Below are 20,874 nucleotides of genomic sequence, written 5' to 3'. Positions count from 1 at the left end.
AGATAGTGTCTGTGTGGTAGGGTATACACAGGTTGTTACCTCTGCTGCTGCTGAACATCCTATTAAAGCAGAACTGAAATGAGAGGATGCACTTTAAGACTGAATAAAAATCATTGTTCTAGCACGGTTGATTACTTTTTTTTGTGGAAGGGGGAATTTGATTCGTCAAATTGTTCCCTTTGAGAAGTATCAATTAATATCAGCTGTAAGCTCCATCTTAACAGGTGGTCATCTTTACACATGCATAGTGGTTGATTAATATTGTCAACCAAGCAAGGCTGTGTTTATCGGCTGCTGTCTGTGCTATTATATCAACCAATCTCGTGTTTGTATTGTCTGGGGATAAAAACCTAAGACTAAACTTAAGAAAAATTACCGGACGGAAGGCTTTTAATATGTTTAGAAAAACATGTTTTGACACGCATTTCCCCTCCATAAACGTAGCAAAGATATTTCATTTTTCTTTGGACATGTTTGTGTTCCCTGATGCAGATAAGCTCTGAAATGCATGTATGTTTCCTGATTGGTGCGTCTATCGCTCAGCTGTGTTGACTTTGATAAGGACGGGGGATTTATACACAGGAAGTGCCCCCCCCCCCCCCCCCTTTAGAGGTGATGGTCGGGGTCAGAAATATGGGGGTCATTAGATTCCCACAGCATTTGCAGTTATTATTAGAGTGCTTTTGCAAAATGGAGGAGCTGTCTCGCCCTCCCCTCCTCGAAGTGTTAGCCACAGGGAAACTGTTGTGCTAGCTCGATTCAAAAGCTGCCAACGCTTCAGTCTGCTGTGTGATTTGAAGCCAAGCCTTTATTAATTTCATGATTTATATCAATGTAATCATTTATTTACATCAACTTACATAAACATGGTTAAGCCAACGGTTCGACAAACAGGTCACATACAAAAAAAAATCCATGTAAATCTTATGTTGAACATAAGTGTAGGTCGACGAGCCTCGATATCATATCTCGCTATTGTTTTGATTGTTTCTACTGGTGGACGCCAATTGTTTGAACTCTCATGATTCTTGCCCTTTTTTGGGTTGTGTCTTCGTTGTTGAATGTGAGTCGCTTTGTAAGAAGGGTCTGCTTTATGAATGTAACGTGATGCTCTCTTGGCGGAGGACCGTGGTTGTGGCGAGGCCTTGAGCAAGGCAGCAGTAGCAGCTTCTGCCTTCAGCATGCTTGCTTCTCGGTGGGAGCCTGATGTTTCCTGGGCGAGATATTTCTGGCTCTGCAATTCATTTCACTACTTGTCCTCCTCCTCCTCCCATTGGATGACTGTGGTTTGTGGTGGGGGTGAAAATATGTCCTTTCTGTGTGTGTCTCCGTGCGTGTGATTTGAGAGTCGGTTTGGAAGTGGGTTGACGTTTATTGCAATCTGTGTGTGAGTTCATCTGAATATTGCTCTTTAGGAGTGTGTGTGTGTGTGTGTGTGTGTGTGTGTGTGTGTGTGTGTGTGTGTGTGTGTGTGTGTGTGTGTGTGTGTAAGTGGATAATGACTAAAAGGTGTGTGTGTGTGTGTGTGTGTACGCTTGTGTGTGTGTGTACGCTTGTGTCCATGTTTGTGTGTGTGTGTGTGTGTGTGTGTACGCTTGTGTCCATGTGTGTGTGTGTGTGTACGCTTCTGTCCGTGTGTGTGTGTGTGTGTACGCTTGTGTCCATGTTTGTGTGTGTGTGTGTGTACGCTTGTGTCCATGTGTGTTTGTGTGTGTGTACGCTTGTGTCCGTGTGTGTGAGTGTGTGTGTACACTTGTGTGTGTGTGTGTGTGTGTGTACAGCTGCTGTGCAGTATTTTGGGTGGTGTTGTTGGCTCTCAGACCACAACACCACGACGCCACCAAGAACTGTCCTCGGGGTTCTGGGGCGCTGTGTGGAGGACCGCCGGGCCTGCACCCATAGGGGCCCGCACCCATAGGGGCCCGCACCCATAGGGGCCCGCACCCATAGGGCCCGCACCCATAGGGGCCCGCACCCATAGGGGCCGCACCCATAGGGGCCTGCACCCATAGGGGCCCGCACCCATAGGGGCCTGCACCCATAGGGGCCTGCACCCATAGGGGCCGCACCCATAGGGGCCCGCACCCATAGGGGCGCGCACCCATAGGGGCCCGCACCCATAGGGGCCCGCACCCATAGGGGCCGGGCAGGCCCCCACAACCCTCTTATAGCGCCGCGTTCGGCCTCAGGAGCACAGGGCGCTCAAACTGAAAGACGGGCTGAACGGTTCAGTTGGTTTTCAAACGGATCAAACTGATTCTGTACCATGTGCCGTGTACGTTGTGGTACGAAGTTGTATTCAAAAAGGAGTTTTTCTGGGTCATCCACTGTTGAAATAATTTAGTGCATTTCAAACGTATGCAAAGTATAAGAACGTAAAACAACAATGTTTTATGTAAGTTCACCGTAGATGCTTTTGGGTCGCTGCTTCAGGGTCGTTTGCTAACTTTTATTGTTCTGTCTTTTGCTTTGTTTCATTTCTTTGTGCAGACGGGGAATCAGCACATCTACCAGCCGGTTGGAAAGCAAGGTAATATTACTTTACAAGTCCCTGAACTCACAACTACCGACACACACAAATACTCGTATTCAAATTGGTTTAATTGTATTTGGATATTCGTAAACAAACAGATAACTCAGTATAGTATAACTAGTATAGTCCTCAATCCACTGTCAGATTCATGCCTCCAGAATACTGTTTACTCGTGTGATAATAATCAACTTAAACACTTTCTGACTCTAAAAGACGGGATTGTCTCATCGTGGACCAGGCGAAAGCGATCAGGGCCCCAAAGGAACATAAATATTTGTGTCTGTTCTTAGTCGACTTGCTAATTAAAAGGAGATGCAAACCCGCAGTGTTCCAGATGGCGACACTAGACGCTATATTACTGTCAGGTTCTTACTCATGCATCTTCATTACTGGGGTACTCATAACTCTACGACTGTTGTGGATGATGATGTTGTTGTTGTTGTTGTTGTTGTTGTTGTTGTTGTTGAAGAGCATGCAGCCCCCCCCAAGAAGCCTCCCCGACCTGGAGCTCCCGGACACCTTGGGAGCCTGGCATGTCTGAGCTCTGGGGATAGCTACAACGACGGGCTCAAGGTACACACACACACACACACACACGTGTGTGCGTGTGTGTTAAACATAAAGATTATTGCAAACAGCAATAATCAGTTGAAACAGAGCCAATGCTGCCTTCTCCGAGTTCAACTTGTTTTGCTCTTTTAAACGCACAATTTCATAAATAACGTTAATATTTTCCTTTTATCTTCTTTTCCTTTGGCTTGCTCCCTGCACCCCCCCCCCCCCCCCCCCCCCCCCCCTCTGATTTTCTGTTCACCCCAGCCCTGGCGGGTAAGCGGCCTGGTGTGTGTGTGTGTGTGTGTGTGTGTGTGTGCGCGTGCGTGTTCCACTAGGGTCCTAGTTAATTTAGTCGTAGCTTCTTCTCCTCCTCTTATTCGATCACTTAACCCCAATCATCCAACCATCAATGGCCTAACCCTCCTAACCCATTCATGATGCCTGCTGTGTGGGTCAACTAGCTGCCAATGAAGCAGCCTAATCAGACCAGCCGACTAACACTCACGGATCCTCACGCCTCCTTCGCTGTGTCCCTTCTCCTCCTGAAGACAGCCGTACTCTGGTTTAAGGCGTCTTCGTCAAGTGTTGACTCATTTACTCTTTTGATTGGAGTGCTCTTCCGTCATATTCAATTTATGAATGAAAAGTGAGGCTGTAGACTTTGTACACCGGGCATTTGGTAAGTGTGTGTGTGTGTGTGTGTGTGTGTGTGTGTGTGTGTGTGTGTGTGTGTGTGTGTGTGTGTGTGTGTGTGTGTGTGTGTGTGTGTGTGTGTGTGTGTGTGTGTGCAGGAAGGGGGGGGGAAATGAAGCAGGAGGCGATGCAATTTTGTTAATCTTTTGTTTGTGTTCTGTACGACAATAATTGATTCTCCGCCTTCTGGATCTGAGCATGTGAACTATGAAGACAGTAGAGGGCTAACTGTCTGTATATCTAAGCCTGGCTTAGTGGCAGCTCTCGGATCACATCATGTAGATCTAAACCGTCATTCATTCCGGTTGAAGGCTTCCTGTCCGCAAACATTGCTACAATTATCCCTAATCTCGAGTTTAGCACTGATTATGCAGAGTGAAACTCCATCAATCAATCATCTACATTTTGGTAATTTCATTGCTTGTCAATTTTTCAGTAGTCTAATTTGCACACTAGTCCTCGATGAGTTTGCTGCCATATAAAGGTTCAAACGGACCCAGCCTCTTCTGCTGCAAGTGTGTAATCCCGTCGTCGGATGACGTAGTGCTTGAAAACCCAAACCCTTTCATCGCAGCCATACCTTTTTAATCAATGTATTAATAATTAATAATGAATGTTCATTAATTATCCCAGTGCCTCATGATCTTGGCCCTCTATGATGTCCTCAAAGTGATGTTAATTATTCTACCCGACGATCGGCAAAGCACTTTGAAAATAAACAACCTTTACATCGCCGCAAATTCTGAACACCGTCTCTCCACGTCCAGCCTGGGACCTTTTCTAATTTGTGGTGTCGCCCCCCCCCCCCCACACACTGTGTTGTGCTCCAGCTGCAGCCCCAGGAGATCAGCCCCCCCCCCACCGCCAACCTGGACCGCTCCAACGACAAGGTGTACGAGAACGTGACGGGCCTGGTCAAGGCCGTGATCGAGATGTCCAGCAAGATCCAGCCGGCGCCCCCGGAGGAATACGTCCCCATGGTGAAGGTGAGACGCGCTCCGTCCCCCCCCCCTCCTCACCCTCCTCACCCTCCTCACCCTCCTCACCCTCCCCTCCCTCCCCACCCTCCTCACCCTCCTCCCCCTCCTCACCCTCCTCACCCTCCTCACCCTCCTCCCCCTCTACGCTGCTGTTCAAATGTCCGCCTGGCGTTGAACATCTGTAAACGTTGATATGCTTTTTCTCCACTGTGTCATCTGTTGAGTTCTGACGATATCGTCGAAGCTGGAGCACATTGAAGGCCTCGGAGCGTGGCTTTTTCGGACGAAACGTATTGAAGCGCAATCACAGTTTTTGTTATCTTAAAGGTGACGTATTACACCACTAGGAGTGATTAGCCGTTCCAAGCCGTTCTGAAAATTGCCTTTACTGACATCACAAGTGTCAATCTACAGGTGTGCTCTGGATGCACGCTCACACCTGGTGGTTTAATATGTCACCTTTAACAAACACGGGTCCCTAAAGTAACCCAGATGAAAACCTGGGGCTGAATCTGTGGTAAAGGTTCTGTGTTTGTTGTCCCTCAGGACGTAGGCCTCGCGTTGAGGACACTGCTGGCGACAGTGGAGGAGACTTACCCTCAACTCCCTGCCTGCACACACAGAGAGGTACCGCACACGCACAAGCACACGCACACGCACACACAAAGACACACAAAGACTCTGAATTGCTACATCTCCCCCTGGTGGCAGCAATGTGATTCTCAACCACCTCCTCAAAAGACTCCACATCAATACTCCTTTAATCTTTGGTTTTCAATCCAATGCAGATCGAGATGGCCCAGAAGCTGTTGAACTCTGACCTGGCAGAACTCATTAGCAAGATGAAGCTAGCCCAGCAGTATGTGATGACCAGGTGGGTACAGAGACTCCAGGATCTTAACCAGTAGGGAATTACTAATGTGTTGCTTCCACGCCTTAGTGTGTTGAAAACATACTATTGAAAAATACTCAGACTTATACAAATGTATGCTGTGAAATAAAATGTGTGCTAATATCTGATGCTCATCTACTGGATTTAAACAATCACAGATTTGTCTCCATTTATTTTTTACTTGTATACCAAATGAATCGGCTTAAAATAGTCGTAAAATGCTTAGAGAAACGTATTGTTAATTAATATATCCAAAGGATTGTGCCCCAAGCGATCATCATCAAGTTCGGTGGCCTCTTACTCACGCCTCATCCTTTATCGACCAATCACACGCTCTCTAAACCCTCTGGTCCCGCCCCTCTGCCCCCCAGCCTGCAGCAGGACTACAAGAGGCAGATGCTGACGGCTGCACACGCCCTCGCCGTCGACGCCAAGAACCTGCTGGACGTGATCGACCAATCGCGGCTCAAGATGATGTCGCAGGCCCGTCCGCACTAGCCCCCGCCCTCTTCAGCCCCCCCCCCCCCACCCCCCCAACCCCGGGGGGGCCGGGAACGTACCGACGCTCCACGCGCGCGTTCCTAAAGGACTATAAACAAAAGACTACCTGATGCTCTGAGGACACCATCATCGGTCGTCTGTAATATGTAAAGCGGGCTCTTCTTCTGTGGTCTCGGAGGTTCGCGGCCGGCGAGAGGGGGAACCTTAAAAGATTGAACGTCGTCTTCGTCCGCCCGCCCCGCCCGCCGTGATCTCTGGCGGTCGGGGGCGGAGCCAGAAGACCTCCGAAGCCGTGGCGCGACGCTCCCACATCAGGGAACGCTCCCACCTCTCTCTCGCCCTCGGAATTCCCAACCGATGAATGAAGGAGAAGGGGCCGGCGAATGAACAGGGTCGCCATGGAGACGGGTGGCTGTCGAGTCAATGTGGTACTGAGCCAAAATACACAAGATCCACACGCTCCACAGTCACTCGGCAAACCAGGGAAAACACTTGGGAATAAAACATTTTATCGTCGGGGACAACCTCACTTTGGAATCCAGTTATTGTGTTCCATAATAATACTGGGACTGCAATACCCAGAGTTCTCAGCTTCTTGGGGTCGGGAAAAAAAAAAAGGAGAAGCTGTGGGCACTTGGTTGTCGTGACACCGGCAACAACGGATGGCTTGAGGTTTTGAACCGGTTATGAACCGGTTGTCGGCTTTTCCCGACCGCGGCCCAGTGTACGATTCACCCTGAGGCATAACCATGAGCCCCATGCTATACAGCGCTAACTTAACCCCTCCCCTTTGGATCGGACGTCCTCCCCTTGCGTTGGACATACCTCACCCCTGCCTCATCCTGCTCCCAACGGCATGTCTGGACGACAAAGTGGGGGCTGAGTCGTCATTGTTGTTGTTGTTGTTGTTGTTGTTGTTGTCTTCGTCGGTGATGGGGACGTGACAATGTGGTTCGTACAGAAAGGCTGAACGTTCGCCCCACACCATCCCCCACCCTCACCCCCACCCCCACCCTCACCCCCTCCCCCACCACCCCCACCCCCACCCCCACCCCCTCCACCTCCACCTAAAGCCTACAATCAACCCCCCCCCCCCCCCCCCTCCTGTCTTCCACCCCTTCCGCCCCCATCACTTTATTTATTGCCTTCATCTGAACGTGCCCCCCCCCCCTCCCCTCACCGTGTCCCTCAGGTCGTGATCTACCTGAGGGGGGGCGGGACTCCTCCCAGTCTACGCAGACCGGAGGCTCCGAGCCCCCGTCTCCCCGTCGTCTTCTCGTCTTCTCGTCTTCTCCCCTCCTCCCCTCCTCCCTGTCTCCTCCCCTCCTCCCTGTCTCCTCTCCCCTCCTCCCTGTCTCCTCACCTCCTCCCCGTCTCCTCTCACCTCCTCCCCGTCTCCTCTCACCTCCTCCCCGTCTCCTCTCACCTCCTCCCCGTCTCCTCTCACCTCCTCCCCGTCTCCTCTCACCTCCTCCCCGTCTCCTCTCACCTCCTCCCTGTCTCCTCCCCTCCTCCCTGTCTCCTCCCCTCCTCCCTGTCTCCTCCCCTCCTCCCTGTCTCCTCTCCTCTCCCCTCCTCCCTGTCTCCTCCCCTCCTCCCTGTCTCCTCCCTGTCTCCTCCCCTCCTCCCCGTCACCTCGTCTCCTCCCCTCCTCCCTGTCTCCTCTCCTCTCCTCCCCTCCTCCACTCCTCCTAGTCTCCTAGCCTGGCCCTTCCTCAGAACTACGGCGCCGTGGTTCTGGTTGGTTCTGGTTTCTCCTCGCCCGGGGAGACTCTGAGACCTTTCCACCTCCGCTCTCCCCCAGAAGGAGAACCGGAACCTGCCAGAACCGGAACCCGCCAGAACCGGAACCCGCTCCCCCCCAGAACCAAGCCCAGAGCCTGTTCCCACCACGCTCACCGAGCTGAAGCCGATCCACTGTGATCTTCCAGGAGGGATTTTCCACTTTGCTTTGTTTTTAGTTTTCGGGACTCGGAGGAAGAAGATGAACATTAAAAATAAATAAAGAATACGTTTATTAATCCACCCAGGAGCACTGATGCTATGACTATCTGCCGTATCGCTACGGCTTCTCTTTACAACCGCGGGACGTCCCACGCCCGGGTCAGATGGACCAATGAGAGGACGGGGGGGGAGTCTGCTCCATGACGAGATGACCCGGATGGGCCCGGAACCGGTGATTATACCCTACCGTCAAAGGGTCAGGGTCTTTTGTGTTTCTGTTCCTCTGCGTCCTCCGACCGATAGCGAGTGCCGCCTCCTCTACACAGACTTCCAGCCCGCCGCGACACACTTTAACCCAGCACCTCTCCCCCTACCCCCCCCCCAAACAAACAGCTACCCCCCCCCCCCCCCCCCCCCCCCCCAACCGCAAAGACAATGCACCCGACTACAATCGGAGGAACTACACCAACTGGAATAGCGGTGCGCTTTATTTTTTTCTTTCCTCCATTTTTTACGTGATGTCGTATTTCTCAACTTGTGTCACTGGCAAGCGAACACCCCCCCCCCCCTCCCACAGACACACACACAAACACACGCACGTGCACACATGCAGGATATCTTGGCGGGAACCTTCCCCCCCCCCCCTAATCCCACACACACACCAGGCCTCCCCACAACTGGAAGCAGCGTGGCTCTGGTTGAGAGACGGCATCATACTGAAGTCATGGTGAAGCTGTGCAGCACAAAACAACCCCCTCTCCCTCCATTGGTTCTCCTCTATGTTGATATATACCCTTAACGGCCACCAGGGGGAGCTCTGCCAGCACTGCTGTACCGGACTCACCGGAGGAGGAGACGCGCTGGTGCTGTAACTCCGCCCCCGGTTCTCGTTGCACCACCGTTGTGATTCACTGGTATCCTGTACAGTACTTATACTAGTAAACACTGTTTATTGTTTTGTATTTTATTTTGTTTTGCGTCCCCGGCCTCTATATTGGAGAGAGGGGGGGTAAGATAATAAAAGAATGAAGTGTCCACTGTTCTGTCTGTTTGAAGCTTTTATTAAGTATCAGCCAACATGCAAGTCTCCTTAGTGTCTGCATCTTTATACATATATTTTATAAGATTCTTATTGAAAGTCCTATTTCTGAGCAGGGTATTCAAGTGAAATTATGATCAAATATTGCTGATGTTCACAACACACATTTATTTTTTCCAAGGACGCAACCATTTCAATTGAAGTATATTTAAAGTAAATAATAATGATGTAAAAAGGTTAACAGTCAATTAAAAAAACGTAGCCACCGATACTAACTGATGTGTGTAGTGTAATAAGTCATCAGGGCTGTAATGAAACAGCAGCTAGTGATCAATGGGACCTGGTCACTATTTCTCCATTTAATTGTGTTTATTTATTTAACCTCTCTCTGCTCCATGTCCTGTAGGCCAACATTTCCTCCGGTCACCCCAGAACCGAGTCCCTCGCTTCAAAAACCTGCGTTCTCCCATTATCAAAAGATTAAACCAAACAAACCAGTTGAACTTCTAGCAAGTCCAACGGGTTTCCTCATGATGAATCAAAGCAGCATTCGATAGAGTATATAATTATAAGACAGTGGGTAACACCCATGATAAAATCACTTTGCGATACGTGACGTATTGCATAAGTGCGCCTCTGTGAACGTCTTACTGCGCCACCAGTCCCAGCAGCACCAGCAGGGACAGCGCCGGCAGGGCCTTGCGGGCGGAGATGCTACCGGCCCCGTTGACATTACAGAGGTTACTGTTTCTGCAGCATTCTGCCAGGACGCCGTCACCGTTCGCGTCCAGCCCCGATGTGGTCACAACCCCCGTGCAGGTGGACGGGGTGGCACACTGTTTGGAGATGGTCCTGGAAGAGCCTGGGACAGCACAGGGCTTTAGTACGCCTACATGGCCTCGACTCGGTGTACAAAGCAACCACAAATGTATGGAACGTGATGTGTTGGGACTTAAAGTACCCTCTTTTTATTAGACTAAAACATGAGGAAAAATGCCTCCCAGGAAAAAAAAATCATGTTTTCTTGAATATTCAATTGAAAATGTAGAAATAATGTATAATGTATATTATATTACATATATTTAATGCCATGAAGGCAAATATGTTATTCAACCTTTTCAATTAGGCCAGTAATAGAGATTTTCTCTATTGTACCTATCTCAAATTACCTTTAACGCTTGATTGACAAAGCATGAGTCATGGTCTACATATGCTGCACATGAACTATGGAGGCGAGATATATGTTCAATACACGTAGTTATATAGATATAATTACCCCGAATGTCTATGATGGTCAAACAGCGGTTCTCCAATGGCGGGCAGGTTTGGTTATTCCGGTTGCATTGCTCATTGGTCGGAGCAGTGCTGCACACGTAGCAACGCAAAGGCAGTGCTGGAGACATGAGAGTAAAGCAATACTATGTTACAATGTCCACACACACACACACACACACACAGACACACACACACACACACACACACACACACACACACACACACACACACACACACACACACACACACACACACACACACACACATAGTGAAGATACAAATATAGTCTCAAAGGGTTGCGAACCAAACTTAACCTAGTAGTGATCAGAAAGGTACGGGGTGAAGGAATAACCACTGAAGCAACATCGAACATGAACTTTACAACAGAATTTCCCCAGAGCCGGATTTGTAAAGTTGAATCTTATCAACCTTGATTGGTGATGGCAGATTTCTATGTCAGACAATGCTTAAACTTCCTTCAAACCTATGATAAATCTCTCCCATAATAGCAGATGCCTACCTGGCCTTTGTTTGTGTCCCCTTTCACACTGAAAACAGGGAACGTATTCGATGCTATGCTATGCTATGGAAATGACCGGATAAGCTTCTCTGGATTTCTAGCTCAGTCAGTGATCTAATGATCTAGATCATTGATGCTGTAAGGATTCATTATTTAATGTTCTAACCCTTAACCTCGCCTGATTTTTACGCGAGAACTAGTAACAACCCACAATACTTTTAACTTCTCAATCAGAAAACCAATCAAAGTGTCAAAGGTAGCAAAACCAATGGAGGAAGAGGAAGAGCCCCCAAAGCCGCCATACTAAACCTGTTCGGCCTGTAATCAAAAAGAACAGCTTCAATATAAATAGCCTGCTCCACCTTTGTTCATTTCATACCTTCTTTGTATCGGATTGTGAGGCGCATGCATCTTGGAACGCATGACAGACAGAGACAGTCAGACAGACAAACGGAAATCTCATCTACATTAAGCAGCACTTCACTTAATAAAACACACGATTCGTACGATCACTATTCTCTAGAAAACATCAAACTACTTCACAAATTAGGATATAGGCTAGAGACAAACCTTCACTGTCGTACAAGACATATTTATATTTAAGATAAGAAATAAGATAAACTGTATTGATCCCTCCTTGGGAAAATTCCCTCAAGAGCCAAAAAGCAAAGGATTCAGACTGATAAATGAAAACAAAATAAAGTTGAATGAAATAAAATGATATAGATATACATAACACATCTAATAACAACAATACACGGATCATCCCCTGAATCCTCAGAGCGTCCTGTCATATGTACCTGACGGCAGCAATAGGGTGAGCAGTCCCAAGCCTAGAAGGATCTTCATACTGGAAGGCATCGCATCCGACATCCTGCAACGACTGGCACCGACTGCTGTCTCTTACACCTGCCTGTCACACTAGTAGCTGTCTAGATGTTTGTGTGGATGCACGTGCATGTTTACGTGCGTGTGTCTGTCCTCCTTTTGTTTTTTAATTCTTGGACGGCACACCCCGCGATGACAGATCATCGACTAATCCAAGAAAAAGGCATTCTGTGAATACCTTCTCATTGTTTGAGTGTGTTTTGGTTTCACTTATCCTTTGTATCAGATTCGCCAGCACATCCCGTGCAAGCTGATTTTCTTGGGTACGTCACGCTTTAGATAGCTAGATAAACCTTTATTGCCACAAGGTGAATATGTCTTGCACTTGGGAGCATAAATACATATCAGCACAAACAGCACATATAAGCTCAAAGCCTTACACATACAGACTCAGACGATGATAAACAGAATGACTAATAAAAATAAACAATGTAAAAAGATAAAGACTAAACATTCAAAGTGGATACTGCATTCTTTAGGGTGTCTCTCTAACTGATTTCAAACTATTAATCAACTGACCTTTAAATGTCACCCAAGTGTCATAAATTCCAGCCATACTCAATTCACCACACTAAACTTCATTTAGAATCAGACAATTAGGGTAGGATCTTTGTTACTGAGGTGCCATGGCATCTCAGCTGGCTTTCAGTAAATTAATTCGAAACATGGCTTTTTCTGAGAAAACGTATTGAAACGCAATAATCATCTTTGTAATCGTAACCAACATGTGTCCCTAAAGTAACCCAGAAGAATACGTGCGGATGATTTTGTGGTAAATGTTCTGTGTTTGTTGTGACTCAGGATGTAGTTCTTGCATTGAGAGAGGTGCAATACACACATACACACACACTCACACACACTCAAACGCACACACGCACGCACGCACGCACGCACGCACGCACGCACGCACGCACGCACACACACACACACACACACACACACACACACACACACACACACACACACACACACACACACACACACACACACACACACACACACACACAGGGGTGTAGCACAAAAACTGGGCCCTATATGAAAGCAGTTGGTGTGAGACCGGCATTAAGTTAGTTTAATATTCAACATTAATTTAACAATCAAAATGCAAACCTATTACCTACAATGAAAATAAATAAATGAACTTATTATGCTCGTTGACCTTTTGACCTCAAGTTGTCAAGGAGCATAATAAGTTTATTTATTTATCTTAATTTTGAAAAATTGCCGAAAATATAGTCCTATATTTGAAAAATAGTCCTTCTGGCACATGAGAGACATTATGGTGCGTTCACATCGCTGGAAATTATGGGGAAAGCTTTTTCTTGACGTCGGAAAGTTTGCGTGAACGACACATGACGCTGTTATGATTCTACTTCCGTTCGGCAACTCGGGCATTCTGTTATCAAGAGTTGCCCAGTTGGCGACGTATGGTTTACTAGTGACGCGCATGAACATGGCAGAACATGAACGTTTTACTCAATATAAAATAATCAACCATCATATCACATACTTTACTATTGATGGACGTTGTAACGGTCTGTAGGCATCGACTTTGCTCAGTTTTAAACGTTGTGTATTGGTAAACCAGCTCTAGATAAGGGCAAGTGTTGCCTTCCATACAGTGGCAATACTGTTGTGCTTTTCATCAATAAAAGCAAAAGGATAGTAGGTGATAGGCTCCAAGGAAATAAAGGCATGCAAACTTGAAACCGATCCAACTAAGTTCTGTTTAGTTCTGACTGTTTTTTATCGGATTAAAAACCCCTGCTGTGAAGAACTTTTAGAATCCCAACGCAGTGCAGATGGTCGCTGTCGGGAACACGCGTAATAAGGGTGAGCGTAGCTGGCGAGCCGTCTCGTTATCACCAGGACCGTGAACACGCCTTTGATCTGTATCTTGTCCAGCTGACGTCATTCAAATGGTTTAAGCGCATGTTAAATGAATGTTGAATATTAAACAAACGTAATGCCGGTGTCTGTGAGTCCTCTGCCTTTCTTGTTCCATGTACCCCACTCATCTTTAAAAATAAAAAATAAAAAATACTTTTAAAAAATTTATTTTCTTTAAATAGGCAGTTTAAACTGCCTATTTTTTCTTACCATTCTCAAACCGTTGTGCTCACCTTTTTTCTACATAAATCTTGTTTTGCCTCCCTTTCAAAAGAAAGCTAAACTACAACGGACATCACACAGGAACTCTGAACTGCTAAAGCGCCCCCTGGTGGCGCCGTCTTGAAAAAGGAATTCAACCACTTCATTAACATACTTCACAATCAGTAGGCTACTCCATTAGTATTTGTTTTTCAATCCAACAACAGATCGAGATCATGGACATATTAAAGAATCGAGATGGACCGCAGAAGCTGTTGAACTCTGACCTGACATGACTCTCCCTTTTTACTTATTTGCTAAATTAATCAGTTTAAATGATTTTGTCTTAAACCTGATTTAGTACAGTGTATTATTTATACAATAAAAACATTCCAAGAGGGAGCACCAAACGATAATCGACGGGTTTGGTTGTCTCCTGATCGCGCAATATCCCGTATCGACCAATCACAGCATCTCCTCGGTAGTCTCTCTTCCCGTCCGCCTGTCCTCCAGCCTCCAGCCTGACCACTACAGGCACAGAGCCTCTCGGACGGCCCGGCCGACTGCCGTCTGCTCCGTGGCGATATGACCCGGGTGGGCAAGGAACCAGTGATTTTACCCTCCGTCTTTATTTCGTTTTTTGTGTGTTTCTTTTCCTCTGCGGCCTCCTCTACGCGCATTTCCAGGCTCCCGTGACACCCTTGAACCCAGCCCCGCCTTCCACAAGTAAACACTGTGGGCGGAGCGGGGTTAAGATAATAAAATAATGAATTGCCATCTATTTGAAGCTTTTATTTGTCAAATATCAACAAGCATGCAGGTCTCCTTTGTCTGTGTCTTCATATATTTTATAAGACGCTTATTAAGATCTTAAGATTTCTGAGCAGAGTTTTCAAGTGAAATTATAATTCAATAATGTATTGTTATGGCAAGGAAATATGACCGGCGGTTTATACAGCTTTATAGTACACTGACATGTCTCCTAACAGCTCCGAGGGCCACAGTTAGTGTTGCTACTACATGATAAACCTAAAATTATAAAACGTCATATTTTCACGTCATACAATATGAACATATCTTTAAATAGCCTATGGTTTTATATTTTGTGACAATTTTTACCTGAAGGAGGTTACTTTTCATAAGCCCGCCAGTGGCCGCTGGTGGAAGTGTACATGAATAGCATGGATATGGATATGGTACTGCATACCTTCCCCAAAGTATTTCTGCTTGAATTGTAACTCAAAAAGGCTATTATAATTACATAATATTCTTATGCATAATGATCAATGTTGTTTTTTAACAGTAACCACTTGCGCGTAGTATCTGTTATGTGAAAGTAGGTTATCTTTATTAGTACAACATATTAGGATATACCGGGCCCATTAACATATTAGGGAATACTGCTTATTTTCACAACACACATTTATTTGTGCAAGTACAAAACAATTTCAATGAAAGCACATGAAGAAAATATAGTGTATAGTTAATGTAAATAGGTTAACATTTATTTTAAATAATTAACCACCTTTGCTTATCATTGTGTGTACTGCAATAACTCATCAGGCCTGTGATGAAACAGCAGGCAGTGATCAATGGGACCTCCATTTAATGGTGTCATTAATTGAACCTCTCTCTGCTCCATGTCCTGTAGGCCAACGTTTCCTCCGGTCACACCAGAACCGAGGCCCTCGCTTCAAAAACATTGAGACATCAACACTTCTCGCTCTTTGCTTTCTCAAAAGTTGACATAAAACAAACCGGTAAGTCAACAAGTTTACTCCTGATGATTCAAAGCAGCCCCCCGATAAAGTTTACATTTTAACGCGGTGAGGTGACACATAAAAACACTTTGTGATTGGGGACCTGTTGCGTCGCCTCAGTACATGTCCTGTGGGAGTCCTACTGCACCACCAGTCCCAGTAGCGCCAGTAGGGACAGCGCCGGCAGGGCCTTGTGCACGGCGGTGGCCGCGGCCCCGTTCACGTTACAGAAGTCGATGGTGTCGCAGCAGTTCACTTCGCTGCCGATTCCGTTCTCCAGCCCCGCGGTAGATAAGGTTCCCGTGCAGGTGGTGAGGGTGGCACACGATTTGGAGATGACCCTGGTGGGGCCTGGAACCACAAAACACCGCGCAGAGTTGAGGGCGTATCGGTTCGATTCAGGAGTGTGAGAAGTAACCGCAGATTAACGGAACGTGATTTGTTTGGGAATTTAAGCACCCCCTTTTTATTAAAGACAAAAAAAGATAAGGCAAATTGTCGACCCAGAAGAAAATGTTTTCACTTTGTCCTGAATATTCGATTGGAAATGTAAGGGAAGGATTAAAAATGCTTTTAATAATGCCATGAAGGAAAAATATGTCATTGAACTTTTCCAATCAGCAAGCCGATTATAGAATTTACTGACTTAAAACGCATGATTGACAAAGCAAGAGTCATGGCCTACATATGTGGCACATATATGGATATGATGTGATAAATGATGTACATTATATATACACAGATATATATATATTTATACAATGGGGGACCTAAATCCAGCGATCTGATTGGTTCCCAACTGTTGTATAATTAGCGTATACACAACTGCTATGACGCCCGATCATTTTGTGAAAGCATCACTCCGCGCCTTGAAGAGGAAACCGTTACAAAGTATCGTAAGAAACTATCACACGGAGATTTAACTTGACCATGGAGGTTGTATAAAAGCAATAGCAGAGTTCACAGTTCACTGAAGCCTAAAATCGGCGTAAATAAATAAATTGCCGGCGAACCGCTCTATCGGAGCCTTCTCTCGGAGGGACGCTAAAGTGTGTTGCATAGCGACCGTCGATGCAAAGCGGCAGCCAGGAGGGACTACTTTTTTGTATTCTTTAATAAAAACGGCTATTTTGACTTTCTTGGTTTATTTTTAAATGTAGTGTGTCTATGACTTTCGTTTCGCCATAACAGTAACCATTGTATAAAAGCAATAGATCACTTCAGTCAGTGGCATGTGCTCATTATACCACTGTGAAGGGGGTCGCCGGCCCTCCGCTGCGCGTCGGGGCCGGACTACGCCCCTTAACAGTGGTATAATGAGCACATACCACAGCCTGGCGTGATCTATTGCTTAAATATATATATATATATAGATAGATATAATTACCAGCAATGTCTACGATGGTCAAACAGCTGTCCTGCAGTGCCGGACAAGTCAGGTTAGTCCGGTTGCATTCCTCATTGGTCCGAGCTGAGCTGCACACGAAGCAACTTATACAGACCACTGGAGACATGAGAGCAAAGCAATACTGAGTTACACGGTCAACACACACACACACACACGCACACGCACACGCACACGCACGCGCACGCACACACACACACACACACACACACACACACACACACACACACACACACACACACACAGACAAGTAGAAAAAATATTTACGACATCAGATGTACTGTTACACATTTGTGACTTTAGAGTACACATGCAAAATAAATATTTAGGACTTCAAATTTACTCTTACACATTTGTGGCTTTAGTGTACGCATAGAAAATCTGGAGTTACAGGTGCTAAAGACTTTTGCTATAATAATAAATTCCTATCTCCCCCTCATGAACTAAATATACACTTATCCACCTTCTCCGGATTCTCAGCAGATCACAACTTAACAAATGTATATCTTAAGCATAACAATAAGTTATGTTTGCTGTAAGGCGCTGAGATACTGTGTCTTAAATCACCTTACTAATTAAACTGATACTAATAACATACCTAATGACCCTAATGATGTATTGATGGGATTCATTTGTCTGCTAATGGTCGCTGACACAGGTTGTTTACACAATAATAATGTAAACTTGATGAGCACAATGTAATTCACTTCTAATCAGTTGTGTGTCAGTTGAGTATACCTTCAACCAATTGACAACACTACCACCCGATTGTGATTGTGGTACACATTGATAAAACAGCCAATGTTTGACTTTGACAGTAACTTTAACTAGTTAACCTTCACATATAAGTCAGCATACGTAAAGTGAGAGAAAGATTGCAGGGGATGCCTAGACGTCACAAAGGTGAACCAGATATAGAGAGGTTCACCACTTGGAGTCAGCTAAGCAAACAAGAATGAATGGGCATACATGTACAGTAGATGTATCTCCCTCCCCTCTCTTTTCCCGTCAGGATGGGGTGAACGAGATTTACAGTTTGAGGGGTTCCCCCAAAGTCAGCCGAGTTAACAAGGTTCATCCCTGTGGCCCGAGAAGGAGTGAGTGATTCCCTCGTGTGGATGTCCCAGAGAACGGAGTCCTCCGTTGACTCTGTGTTTTCCCCACACATGCTTAATTTGTATGAGCAAGATAATGCTTATACTTCCTTCCAAACAATGGTATATTTCTCCCATAATAGGAGGTGTCTGTCTGAAAATTACCAGATGTCTGATAGCTCAAGAGAGGGGAATATGCATTCAGAACTAACAACCCACAATACTTTCAAGTTCGCAAAATCCATCAAAGTGACAAAGGTAGTAAAACAAATGGAAAAGAGGGAGTCGGCAGCCATATTAAACCTGTTGGGCCTGTATGCATCTTAGAATGTACATAGGCAGACAGACATCTCATCTACATTGAGCAGCCCTTTACTTAATGAAACACACAAGCTAAAATCATTCAAATTAAAGAAGAGGCTGTCAAGGAAAACAACGTTTTTTTTTACTTTGGTATCACTCCGCAAATTGTCCGGTGTTTCAGCGAAGTTTGAAGCCTAGACAGGCATGACAAAAACATAAATAAAGCACAAGATCTCCCCCAAACCAATTACCTTTTTATTAAAGGTGCTTGATAAGTATTTGTTTTTATTTGATTAGCATTTTACAAACCCATACAATGATAGGACGTTTTGTTTAGTAGGCCTACGGTCCTACGTCAACGTCTTTGGTGGAATGTCTCTCTGCTGATCAACACTACGAATGCTGCTAACGAATACATTGTAAAAAGACACACCATTAAATTATTTTTTCGTTTACGCAAGTAGCCGCGGGATAATGTATAGAACGTCGCCGGTCATTATCGAAAATAAGCCCCTTCAGGGCAAAGCAAGACACCTCAGCTGCGAGTCGGTATCCTGTTCGCCCTGTCGGGGCTTATTGATGGTATTCACCATCAATAAATGGTTGATGGTGAATATTTGTGTCGTGGAGTTAAAACTACACTCTTTACCCGTTTTTTTTCAAAATATCGTTAAAATATCGTATATCGCCATTCGAACAAAAAATATCGAGATATTAGTTTCTGTTCATATCGCCCAGCCCAAAAGACATACCTGACGGAAGCAGCAGGGTGATCAGGCCGCAGCCCAGAAGGATCTTCATACTGGAAGGCATCGCATCCAACGCCAGGCAACGACTGACACAAGACTGTTTGCTTTTACACCTGCCCGTCAAACTAGTTTAGGTGTGTATAACGTTAAGGTGTGTGTGTTTCTGTGCATGCGCATGTCTGCATGCATGTGCCTCTGTCCTCCTTTTCGTTTAGGTTTCTCGGTACCTGAGACTGCCTCCTCCCAACAATCACATGCCGTGGCGTCATGCAGGAGGATGGCATTCTGTGAATGCTGCCTTGTGGGCTACATTGTTTGATTTCTCTGCGGGGGGAAAAATTCCCGGCGTGTGTGATGGTTTCACTGATCCTTTGTAGTAGATTGGACAGCCCCCAACGACCACGTGCAGAGTGATTCTGTTGGGTATCTGTATGCCACGATTTGCCTTGCGTCCAATCTGCCATTCCATCAGTATTCAAGTTGTCCGGTTGCCATGGCGATATATTGTGTACATAGATAAACACGCTGAACTTTAAATGCAGTCAGCCTATAAATAATAATAATAATAATAATTTATCCGTTTTTTACACTCAAAGACGCTTTACAAATAAGAAAGTAATACATACAGACAGTACACTCAAACAAAAGGGGGGAAATAAACAACACAACAACAAAAGCAAAGGATCGTTGTTACCTACACATTGAGATTTATGTAATCATGAATGAAATGCATTGTTCCCCCAACCACTAGTGTATTTATAGGTTACGCCTGTGAAATAGAGACTAGAGACCTTGTTGGACTATTTTTAGGTGGTTATGCTCAGTATCATTCATGCTTCCATGACAACATCCAATGCAAGGTGGACAGTATCAGTTTCAGCTCAACTCTGTGCCAAAATATGTCACTCAGCATTATGTTAGAGTGAGGGACATCACTGTGCTCCAATCAAAACAAGCCAATCAGAAACCGCCATCTCAGTAGGCAGATATTCCCCACAGCTGGTGTTGCACCACTGGTTTGAGATTAGTGTTTGTGTTTCCTTGTGGTGTTTGAAACAGTTTAGGTCTGGCAAAGACTCAGCTGCAAATCGTCGGCATACTCTCAAATGTGGACAAGACATACTCTCAAATGTGGACAAGATTTAGCTTGTCTTCCTTCCAGGGAAGGAATCTCCCACCAACAACCTCTCCATCGATATTGACCACTCTTCAGTGGTGTCCGAGTCTAACCTGGATTTGAAAAACCACATGACCGGCTCTCCATCGCCGTGACAACCCACCACCAGTGCAGATTCCTGCTGTACATCATAACACACCGCGCACACACCCCGGCCCTTCCACTACACTCTGCGACTGCCAAACGGCCTGCTACTCCCACGCTAGTAGGGGGGACTAAGCTGCTGCTCAACAAAATCTCGATTGTTTGCAGTCGTGGCTCCACAACGGTGGCATGAGCTGCCCCATCTCCCCATCTATTGTTTCCATGATGCAGCACGTGGGGCAGTTGGCTCATTTGATTATTTTATGTAGTTGCATGATTCATGCACTTTTTGGGTTGTGTTTCCATGGTTGGATGTACTTATTTAAAGTCATTTTGCTGAATTAATGTTATGTAGAAAAAGGCTAATTATTTACATGGCTGATAGTTGAAG

General features: G+C 45.9%; 3 protein-coding genes across 12 annotated transcripts in view; 1 reads left to right on the top strand and 2 right to left on the bottom strand.

Moving 5' to 3' along the window:
- The window catches only part of LOC115545331 (focal adhesion kinase 1), a 54,956-nt gene extending 47,470 nt beyond the window's left edge, over positions 1-7,486 (top strand). For 4 of the 10 annotated variants that reach the window (XM_030358360.1, XM_030358362.1, XM_030358358.1 and 1 more), the window contains 7 exons: positions 2,491-2,530; positions 3,003-3,106; positions 3,353-3,361; positions 4,612-4,767; positions 5,308-5,388; positions 5,550-5,635; positions 6,025-7,486. In XM_030358360.1, the coding sequence (XP_030214220.1) occupies positions 2,491-2,530; positions 3,003-3,106; positions 3,353-3,361; positions 4,612-4,767; positions 5,308-5,388; positions 5,550-5,635; positions 6,025-6,151 (603 nt within the window). In that variant the 3' untranslated portion in view covers positions 6,152-7,486. The remainder of the gene's footprint in view (positions 1-2,490; positions 2,531-3,002; positions 3,107-3,352; positions 3,362-4,611; positions 4,768-5,307; positions 5,389-5,549; positions 5,636-6,024) is intronic. The other 6 variants (XM_030358365.1, XM_030358366.1, XM_030358363.1 and 3 more) reach the window with 3 other exon arrangements.
- A 1,652-nt stretch (positions 7,487-9,138) lies between these two features.
- Positions 9,139-11,889, bottom strand: LOC115545922 (lymphocyte antigen 6D). Its single transcript, XM_030359429.1, has 3 exons — positions 11,733-11,889; positions 10,414-10,530; positions 9,139-9,999 (listed from the first exon to the last, which is right to left on the bottom strand). The coding sequence occupies exons 1-3, from the start codon at positions 11,803-11,805 to the stop codon at positions 9,785-9,787; spliced, it is 405 nt and encodes a 134-aa protein (XP_030215289.1). The 5' UTR covers positions 11,806-11,889; the 3' UTR covers positions 9,139-9,784.
- Positions 11,890-15,237: 3,348 nt separating this feature from the next.
- On the bottom strand, positions 15,238-19,676 carry LOC115544948 (prostate stem cell antigen-like). The gene is made up of 3 exons (XM_030357620.1): positions 19,226-19,676; positions 17,059-17,175; positions 15,238-16,022 (listed from the first exon to the last, which is right to left on the bottom strand). Exons 1-3 carry the CDS (start codon positions 19,284-19,286, stop codon positions 15,811-15,813), a joined length of 390 nt encoding a protein of 129 aa, XP_030213480.1. The 5' UTR covers positions 19,287-19,676; the 3' UTR covers positions 15,238-15,810.
- Between the last annotated feature and the right edge of the window lie 1,198 nt (positions 19,677-20,874).

The sequence above is a fragment of the Gadus morhua genome, chromosome 6, assembly GCF_902167405.1.
Source record: "Gadus morhua chromosome 6, gadMor3.0, whole genome shotgun sequence".
NCBI classification, from domain to species: domain Eukaryota; kingdom Metazoa; phylum Chordata; class Actinopteri; order Gadiformes; family Gadidae; genus Gadus; species Gadus morhua.
Note: the sequence above shows the minus strand (reverse complement) of the source record. Positions and strands in the feature narration are given on the sequence as shown.